The 9,602-nt window shown below is 35.3% G+C and overlaps 2 protein-coding genes and 1 pseudogene across 5 annotated transcripts; 1 reads left to right on the top strand and 2 right to left on the bottom strand.

Moving 5' to 3' along the window:
• Positions 1 to 418: 418 nt before the first annotated feature.
• LOC104598380 (uncharacterized) lies at positions 419 to 775 on the bottom strand. The gene has a single exon (XM_010260415.2). It carries the CDS (start codon positions 764 to 766, stop codon positions 569 to 571), a length of 198 nt encoding a protein of 65 aa, XP_010258717.1. The 5' UTR covers positions 767 to 775; the 3' UTR covers positions 419 to 568.
• Positions 776 to 1,600: 825 nt separating this feature from the next.
• On the top strand, positions 1,601 to 5,401 carry LOC148790344 (UPF0481 protein At3g47200-like; annotated as a pseudogene). Its single transcript, XR_016078835.1, has 3 exons — positions 1,601 to 1,740; positions 3,606 to 4,413; positions 5,244 to 5,401. The product of XR_016078835.1 is annotated as a UPF0481 protein At3g47200-like (transcript).
• Positions 5,402 to 7,517: 2,116 nt separating this feature from the next.
• Positions 7,518 to 9,602, bottom strand: LOC104598298 (rho GDP-dissociation inhibitor 1-like). Of its 3 annotated transcripts, none has more exons than XM_010260300.3 (6): positions 9,462 to 9,602; positions 8,917 to 9,226; positions 8,736 to 8,802; positions 8,272 to 8,496; positions 7,996 to 8,120; positions 7,518 to 7,915 (listed from the first exon to the last, which is right to left on the bottom strand). In XM_010260300.3, the coding sequence occupies exons 2-6, from the start codon at positions 9,220 to 9,222 to the stop codon at positions 7,835 to 7,837; spliced, it is 804 nt and encodes a 267-aa protein (XP_010258602.1). In that variant the 5' UTR covers positions 9,223 to 9,226; positions 9,462 to 9,602; the 3' UTR covers positions 7,518 to 7,834. The 3 variants fall into 3 exon arrangements, with proteins under 3 accessions (XP_010258602.1, XP_088747063.1, XP_088747062.1); XM_088890937.1 differs by having other exon boundaries at positions 9,457 to 9,553; XM_088890936.1 differs by lacking the exon at positions 9,462 to 9,602 and having other exon boundaries at positions 8,272 to 8,490; positions 8,917 to 9,448.

The following is a 9,602-nucleotide window of genomic DNA, read 5'->3' as shown; positions in this document are numbered from 1 at the left end:
TGTTTTGCAAATCGATCTAGCTCGTCGTCCATCTGAAATTCGAATCACCCTCCACCTTGGAATAGCCCGACCACGCACCATAAAAAACAGAGCAAACGAAAGAGCTTCGTCCTCCCCTCTTAGTCATCCCCTCCGTCTTCTTCTTTTCTTCTTCTTCGAAAGAGCAAGTGAGATGCCCCAGCACCACCACTACTCAATAATCAGTACTCGAAGTTGATAATCAGAGTTTAGTCATATTCTAGACGACGGAAATAACAAGCCAATAAGGTTAAGTTATACTAAGAACTCGCATTTTTTTTGAAAAACTAAGAACTCGCAATTAAATGCTCTAAGAAAAATAATAATAAATAAAAAGCAAAGATAAAACACAAAACAACCAAATCAAATTTCACGAAAGTCAGGGCTCAGGAGGGTGGGGTTGAGGGGTAAAGATAAAAGCAGTGAACTGACCGGACTCTCTTCGAATTTGAATGTAGGACTCTGGAGATGGTAAAACAATTCCTTGGAAAACGAAATGAAGCTAACCCAACGAAGCTAATCGAAAGAATCCATCGAAAGAAAGTGATGGTTAATCGGTGCAAATGTGAACACCAATGGCGATGAGGAAGATGGTGATGAGACCGAAATAGATGATGGCATGCACCCGAATGGATACACCACTTGTTTGCATGTTCCTGAACTCTACTATTTTATTCCTTCTCGGCAGCTGAAACAACAACCCCGGCGTCAACAGTACGAACAACACCACTGGACCCCAACCCGCCATTCTCTCTCTCTCTCTAATATCTCTCTTCTTCGTACAAGCAATAGAGAACTACAGCTAACGATCAAAAATAAAGACAACGAAATGGATGGACAAAGCAGACAAGAAGAACAGATTACAAAAAAGGGAGGGGAGAAAATCTCCTATCCGGTCGGGATCGGATAACACGGGGAACAAAAATCCTCTTCTTTTGATCGAAAATGAAGTTCTTTTATGGCTATCGAAAGGAGGAAAAGGAGGAAAGAGAAATAGACCCGAGGTGGGGAGATTTATTCGATGGTCCTTCGACAGAGAACCAGAGCGGTGGCAGTTCTCAGCTAGCTAACCTTCTCCAGCTCCGGCGTATATTTTTCCCTCTCCGAACTGTTCATCTTCTTCCCGAAGCGGCGAATCCAGCGGCGGCCAATTTCCTCTCCCTTCACCGGATTCCTCTTCCTCTCTCTTCTTCTCTCTATCTCTCTTCTTCTTCTTCTTCTTCTTCTTCTTCTTCTTCTTCTTCTTCTTCTTCTTCTAATCCTAAAGAGCCGAATTCGGAAAGACTACTGTTCATCGTCTTCAACCTCTAGACAAAGAACGGTGGCGGCAACCCAATTTCCTCCAACTCTTCCTCTCATTCTGGCCTCTCTCATCTTCTCGTTCTCAGTTATCTCAGTGTCTTCCCCATTCGTTCCCTAATCCATCTCCCCTGATCCCTCAGTTCTTGTGGCTTAGGATTGCCAACAAGCATCTATCGCTGGAGCTCTGTTTTCTGGCCGACCGATTAGAACGGATAGAGCCTTCGGTGTTGGAGCACACGACCTGAAGGGAATAAAACCTCCTTGTTGCGGCATCCCATATCCTGCTAGAACCTCACAAAGCCACTCTCGTGCCGCTCCATTGATCGCTTTCATAGTTCGGGGAACGAAATCAGGAACACAAATATCCTGGTCCTTTCCTCCTCTGTTGCAGCATTTCTTCGCAGGCCAAATCTTAACGGGGTAAGATCCATTTAGTTAAGCTTTTTGGTTGTCTTCTTTTCTCATTTCATTGCTGATATTGCTGATAATCATGCTACTCATTTCATTATATTGTTTATCGATCATCTGAAGCTAAATTCCTAGTTGGTGTTTAGAACTATTATTTCATCCTTGTGGAGCAAATGTGCTGGGATTGATTTAGCTCCATGATTTTGGACATATTGGTTATTTTGTCGCTTGAGATGAGGAAGACCACCCGGTCTGTGGAAAGTCTAGTTCTCATAGCTAGTAACAAAAAAATTAAATAAAAATAATAAAGATAAAAAATAAAAAAAGAAGAAGAGAGAGAAAGTAGGTCATGATAACCTGACATAGATGGTATAGCCAAATCGATCTTCCCCTTTGCAGAATTAGCGTGAGAATAGAGTTGGCTGGAGAAAATAAATCAACTTAACCATAAAAAAAAAAAAAAATTAATAAAACAAAAATAATAACAAATAAAAACTAAGTTTTGTGGAACGGGGAAATTGGCTCAGTAGGCTTGACCGTACCTAGGTGATGGAAGGAACAATCTACTAAGAAAACAATAAAAACTGAAGTAAAAGAAATAATACAAAAAAGAAGAAAAATATATAATAGATTAAAAAAAGAAAAAAAAAGTGATATGAAATAAAAAAATAATAATTCCATAAAATCAAAAAGGGTTCCAAAAGAAAATAACATAAACAATTGGTAAAATTCAACAAAAAAAGAGAAGAAAGAAGATGGAGAAAATAAAAATAAATAAATAAACAAACAAAAAATAAAAATAAATAATAAAAATAATAAATATAATTGGGAGTGGAATTTCTTTTGTTGGTTGGTTCTCAGCTTGTTGCTTTCTCTTTGATTCATTGTATATGTATAATTATGCTTGTTTGGAACTCCATGTGGGCCTCACTTATTGGACCCAGGAGAGGGGTGCCTAACCCCTTCCTTCTCCCTTTCCGAGTCTTACCCAGATTGGTGTAGCTAGGGCTTTGGAGTCACTATTAAACTAAAATGCTTTTCGATGTACACCTTGGAGGTCCCATCGCCTTCATTTCCTAATCTAATGGGTGGCAACTCCAAATCCAGCCCGAGTGAGCCGTTTTCCGATGCTCACAATAAGGCTCTATGATACTGATTGATACTAATTAGAAAGAATAATGTAGCCCTGGGAACTAACTTGAATGAGCAATTTACATCGAAGCCACCAAAGTCTTTGCTTCTTAATTAAAAACCTAAGACTCCATGGCACTTCTGATCCTGACTTCATCCAATTTATGACCACTTCGCAATCTCCTTCAACTTGTAGCTCAATCCAGCTATTTGCTAAAGCAAGCTTTAATCCCTACATGAGATTTAGGCTCAGTTTGGAAGGAGTACGAATACAAACATGTAGAATGCAAAATCTTCTAATTTGTATTATTTTGTATGTATTTGTATTTGTACTCCTTCCAAACTGAGCAGTAGGATCAGTTTGGAGAGAGTACAAATGCAAATATGTACAACGCAAATACATATAAAACATACAAAATTTTAGGTTTTGCACTTTACATATTTGCATTGTACTCCTTAGCCTTAACAATTCAACCAAAGGTGATGTACCAGAACTTGCTGAACCTGACAAGCTTAATAAAATGTTTCCTGTATCATCTCCAATAGCACCACCAGTCCTAGACAATCATGGATTACCCAAATAACAGCCATCAAAGTTTAGTTTCTTTTCTCCTAGTTGTGGTGCAGCCTGTAGTGTCATGGACCTCATGGTGTCCATCTAATCAATCATGCATTGTTCCATTCTCATAGAAGTAGAATTTAACAAAATTAAATATTGACTTCCATTTTATTTTTTTTCTCCTTAGTTTGTACTTGGACTGTAAGAGGAAAATGAGTAGCATCTGGGATTCACGGAAGAAGCCAAAGAAATGCAAGAAGATGTAAACCAATATCATATATACCTCAAACTCTTACCTAAATAACCCTAATAGCGATTTGTTGGCCTCAATAATGAATTGTGAGCAAAGAACCACTAGATCTCAAAACAAGCCCAGAATGCAAAAAGTAGCCAAGATAATGCCAGATGTCAAAGACAGCAATAGAATCTATGATCCCATGGTTGTTTCTATTGGTCCTTATCATCATGGAAAACCTGAGTCGGAGCAAGTGGAGAAGCTTAAGAAAAGAGTATAGCACCAAAGTTAGTTTCTTGCAGCAACAAGAAAATTGAATTCTTGTACAGTGAAGTTGCAAAGGTAGCACCAAGAGAGGGTTCAGTTGAAAAGCTTGAGGATGAAACATTCATGAGTATAATGTTCTTGGATGGTTGTTTTGTTGTCTACCTCATTTACTGTTTTGTGAATGACAATCTCAAGGAATTATAAATAAATAATAATGCAATAGTTTCTATAGGAAGGGACTTGTTCTTAATGGAGAACCAACTACCATTTTTAGTCCTTAAAGCTCTCATGAGTGCAATATTCCCTCAAACTGAGTGGAAGAGAATGGTGGAGGAATTCATCAAGAAAGTTAATGGTATAGTCTCTCAGGTTGATGAATTCAACATAGGTTGCTGCCCTGAGTCTCAGAATGAAGAAATGCCCAAAGCCTTTATCTCTTCGATTTTATTGGAAAATAATAAAGAAGGCAAAATGAAACTTATCGATAATCACTTTCCAAACTGAGAACTTGTAGAATTTAGTGTTGTAGAACTGTAAACCTAAGAAATTGCAGAGAGAAGGAGGCTGAGTTGTGCCACTTGGTCACTCTCCTTAAAACCGCATTTGCACCCTATGGTGTAGTTGAGAAAATCGACACTTGGTAGAGAGAATAAACTATATTGTGTGCATTGATGTGTCTTTCTGGGTCGATCCACACTCCTTTTATAGAGTGTTCTCAGCCACTTGAATGAACACAAAAGTGTCATTTCAGAGAGATGTCTCTTCAAAAGTGTACATACTCATACCCGTACCCATACCCATGCCCCGTCCCGTCCCGCCTCGATACACACGTGTGAAAAGCACCCCCAACCCCCCTCACATGCATATAAACATCTATAGTGCTTTCCTCCTATGGGTCCCAAGCTCCCAAAACTTCTTTCTTTTCTTCAAGAGCCTTGCAAAAGGAAATTTAGTTTGCTAAAGTGGGCTTACAGAAGGAGCTTTGGCTTTCTCCATTGGACCCTAAAGAGGATATATTTCAAGGTCAATATTCTTGTGGCACTCCTATGGTTGCTCTTCATATCTCTATTTCAGTTTCAACGACAACGAAGGTGAAATAAACTTTGGTATTCTTTCCCTTCAAGAAAGGAGCTTAAAGCAGAGGGAAACAATTTCAAAATGAGAGAATCCTTTAGTTTCAGGAGTGTCCATTTCCAACCTGGCCTCATCTATGGAAATATCTTGCTTACCCCATTAGTCATTGATAGCTCAACTTAGACTAGGATTCTGAACTTGATAGTCTATGAGTGATGTTGTTGTGATCTTCATGGTTTCACCTATACATCTGTTTCCTGGATTCTCTCATTAATCATCATGATGATGTAAAGGAACTAAGAGCAAAGGACATACTCTTCAATAATCTTCGAAGTGATGAAGAAGCAGTCAATCTCATTAACTAGATGGGGAGGGGCTTGGCTGAACTTTAAATTATTATTAATTTTAATATTATGTTATTTTTTTTTGTAATTTACTTCATAATTTTGTTATTTTAACTATTCAAGATATAGTTATGTTAAATATTTTGTTATTTAAAATATTTAGTTATTTAAATATTTAAATAGTAAATAAGGTATTGAAAAATATCATCATTTGAATTTAAGATATTTAGTTATTGAAATATTTAAATAATATTTTACTTTTTTAATGTTAAATTTCTATTATTTGAATAACATTTAATTTGAATAATCTGAAAAATTATAATTTATATTGTTAGTACATAATTTCATGATGAATTTTGTAAAAATATAAAACTATTAATAATATGAATATTATTAAATCTATTATAATTATTTTTTGTGTTTTTAATAATTATTTTAAAGTTTATACTATTAGTACATAATTTCATTATTAATTTTGTAAAAATATTAAATTATTATTAATTTGAATATTATGTTATGATTTTTTTATATTAAGATTTTATTTTATTTTATTGCATAATTTCTTTATTTTAACTATTTAAAATATAGTTATGTTAAATATTTAGTACTCATTATTTGAATTTAAGATATTTAGTTATTGAAATATTTAAATAATTAAATATTTTTCTATGTAATTGGTTAGCTATTTTTAGTATTTTATTATTTAAGATATTTAGTTATTGAAATATTGAAATAATATTTTACTTTTTAATGTTAAATTTCTATTATTTGAATAACATTTAATTTGAATAATTTGGAAAATCATAATTTATATTGTTATTAGATAATTTCGTAATGAATTTTGTAGAAATATAAAAGTGTTAGTAATATGAATATTATTAAATATATTATAATTATTTTTTGTGTTTTTAATAATTATTTTAAAGTTTATATACTATTATTACATAATTTCATTATTAATTTTGTAAAAATATTAAATTATTATTAATTTGAATATTATGTTATAATTTTTTTTATTGCTTAATTTTGTTGTTTTAACTATTTAAAATATATTTATGTTAAATATTTCGTTATTTAAAATACTTAGTTATTGAAATATTTAAATAATATATAAAATATTTAAATATACTCATTATTTGAATTTAAGATATTTAGTTATTAAAATATTTAAATAATTAAATATTTTTCTATGTAATTTTTTAGCTATTTTTAGTATTTTATTATTTAAGAGCATCTCATTGGTTCTTCAAAAAAATGACATTGTATAAAAAAACAAAAAATTCAATATCATGTGGGCCATGGAATAAAAAAAAAAAGAAACAATTTCTTGAACAAAGTATATCAATATCATGTGGGCCATGGGCTGTAATGACTAATGGCTCAATTCTTCGTGCCATGACATACCAGCACGTGGACCTCAAAACACCAGTTGGGCATGCCATAAGGACATGGTCCAATCCAATCTAGTCGAATGTGAGTCTATTATAAATGGACCAGGTTCAATTCAATCCAATGAATATTTTGGACCGGTCCAATTCAATGTTTAGACCGTATGATCTGTTTTCGTTTTGATTTAAATTGGTTTAATCCAACACAATCGAAAATAAATTTATTATGAATGGACAAGTCTAATCCAATCTAATAAATATTTTAGATTAACCGATTGATCCAATCCAATATATCATATTACGTCAAAATTGATTTTGAAGTAGACGGGGTCCAATCCAAACCCGTCCGTTGACACCCTTTCATCAGGCTACGCTACTGGGCGTAGCCGCGTTAAGGGATTTCACCTCGTAGATTACAAAGGTTATCAAATCTTATCACGTGCGCTCCATTGGTCAGAACTCAGAACTCAGAGTCAGAAGCAAACAGACACGTGAGCCCCGACAAAAGAACGAAACAAGTAAAACAAAAGGGGCAGGTATGCCTTAAACATTAAAATCTTGAAATTATGTATTTTTAATTTCTACTACAATAATTCTTGGATTTAAGGAGAGGAAAAAAGATGCAGGTCATGTTGCTTGGATCTAATTGAACTGAACAGCTTTTTTTTTTTTTTTTTTTTGAAGGTCTAATTGAACAGCTTTGCATCTTTGGATTTTGCGCTTGAGCAATTAGAAGAATAACTTACCAAAAATTCTCTATAGTAACAGAGGACAGAAGTCTTTAAGACCACTTTTGTCCAAAAAATCTAACCATTCCTTGTTCATAAGAAGAAAAAAAGAAACTAACTAAATTCCAGGCAATATACACTGGTTTTCATACAAGAGAACTTGCCATATACAAAAGCTGTCTGCATCAACCAACATCACTGACCTAGCCAATTAGCCATCCTACTGAAGAAAGAAAAGAATAAGAAATATTGAGAAACGGGTTATAAATTCACCGGTTGGATTAGAAGATACAACAACTGATTGGAAGAAACTAGATTGGTCATTTAGTGCAGTCCCAAGATACCCTGAATTGCGGGGAGAAGAAAAGAAAACCTCAGGCTCAGGAGGGTGATGGCCAATCCTTTCGGATTTCAAAGTTGTAAGTGATGTCCAAATGGCACTTTCCATCATCGTCCATAAACTGAAATATAGAGGAGAAAAATGGGTTTTAAGAAAGCAGCTTATGTATGGAGAATAGTTTATTTGGTTGACAATATTTACCTTGGTTCTTGCAGAATATGTACCCCTAGCAAACATACCAGATGGGGTGGTCTCTTCTTCCAATTCCAAAGTATAAGGCTCATTCTGAGGGCTGTAAGTTCCCAACATTATTCTTGTATTCACCACTGTCATGAATTCATCAATAACAATTTAGAGAAAAGGAAACTCAGAAGAACAAAGAGCTGGAAAATCCATGAAGCAAAAAGAACCAAGAGTGAGAAAAGCAAAGAGGAGAACTAAGAGTGAGAAAATCCATGAAGCAATGAGAGCTTCTACCTCTCAGTCCACTCTTCCACACTGTGTTTCTATATCTGAGCCCAGAGACAATGTTGTTGGAAACGGTGAAGGAGAACTTGAGACTGTAGCGGCTTCCGTCCTTGAGGACAAAAGCATGGCCCTTGGCATTGGGAGTAAATGGAATTGGCAAGACCACTTCCGGCCGGTCCGGCGACCGGATCGTTAGGCTCTGAATCTTTACTTCTGGCTCTGTATTCTCTATTTCTTTTTCAAGAGAAGGATTAATTTCACATGAGTAGAAATAAATTCTAATCTATTATTAATGGAACTTATGAATAAAGGCTAATCAGTGGCACATGATTCTGAATTGGGTTTCTTAGCAAAAAGAAAGAAAAATCAGAAACAAAAAAACAGCACAATTCCTAAATCAATTATTGTTCTATGATCAGATAAAAAGGCACAAAAAGAGGAGCACTAAGTAGCAAAAGTAAAGAGTTGTGTACCTCCAACAGCAGAGAGATCCACACTTCCAAGAAGCTGTTCTTTCCATCTCCTCAGACTCTCATCATCCTAAAATATAAATTATTCAGATTATCACAACCCAATTTGTAAAATCAATGAAATCATATATAGATGCAAGAGAAGGAAAGCAAAACCAGAAAGAAAAAGGAGCACTATGAAGACCTTGTCTTTCTCTAGCTGTTCCTTAAGGGAGAACTGAGGGCCGAGACATAATTCTTTATCGGGTTTCAGTTTACAATCATCGTCGTCGTCATCTCCATCGTCATCAAAATCATCTTCATTCTCCGTAGAATACACAGAAGAACAGCTGAATTTCCTGTTATGTTTCTCAGCTTCAGTATTCTCAGGTGGCTCTTCCTGTTGTTCATCATTATTGCTGGTGGTGCTCTTCTCCTCTTCTTTCTCCATTTGAGAAGGATTGAAGGGAATTCCCTGAGGGCTAGAGAGAACCCCCACAACCGCCGACATTTTCCTAAAAACAAAAGCAAAAGAGCAAAAGACGGTAAAGATGAGAGAGAGAGAGAGAGAGAGAAGAACAAGTCTTTGTTCAAAGTCTTGTGTCCTCAAATTCCGCCTATGTTAGAGGCTGTTTCCTGAATCTGGCGAGTTTTTCTCACTTTCTCTTTCCCTCACAGAGGGGTGATGGATTTTCGTTGCTTTTGAAGGGTGGGAGTTGGGGAGTGTTGCAGTTGGAGGGAATACCTTACCTGAAGGAAAGACCAGTTAGAAGATGACCAAGTTTGGAGTAGGGAAGTGTGGCCAGACTTGGCTGTGTTTGGTTTGAAAAAAATATAAGAGAAACAAAAGTTGAGGGAAATCTTTTAAGAAATTTAATCAAGGAGACGTTT

This window comes from Nelumbo nucifera, chromosome 7, assembly GCF_055504915.1.
Source record: "Nelumbo nucifera cultivar China Antique chromosome 7, China Antique-T2T, whole genome shotgun sequence".
NCBI classification, from domain to species: domain Eukaryota; kingdom Viridiplantae; phylum Streptophyta; class Magnoliopsida; order Proteales; family Nelumbonaceae; genus Nelumbo; species Nelumbo nucifera.
This window is presented reverse-complemented; position numbering and strand designations above follow the sequence as displayed.

What these genes read in the sequence shown, in the direction of transcription:
- LOC104598298 (XM_010260300.3), bottom strand. Translation starts at nt 9,222, where the DNA reads ATGTCGGCGGTTGTGGGGGTTCTCTCTAGCCCTCAGGGAATTCCCTTC. An exon ending in GGATCTCTCTGCTGTTGGAG is followed by an intron (nt 8,497 to 8,735) that starts GTACACAACTCT and finishes CTCTTGAAAAAG; the next exon opens with AAATAGAGAATACAGAGCCA. An exon ending in CATATTCTGCAAGAACCAAG is followed by an intron (nt 7,916 to 7,995) that starts GTAAATATTGTC and finishes TCTATATTTCAG; the next exon opens with TTTATGGACGATGATGGAAA.
- LOC104598380 (XM_010260415.2), bottom strand. Translation starts at nt 766, where the DNA reads ATGGCGGGTTGGGGTCCAGTGGTGTTGTTCGTACTGTTGACGCCGGGG.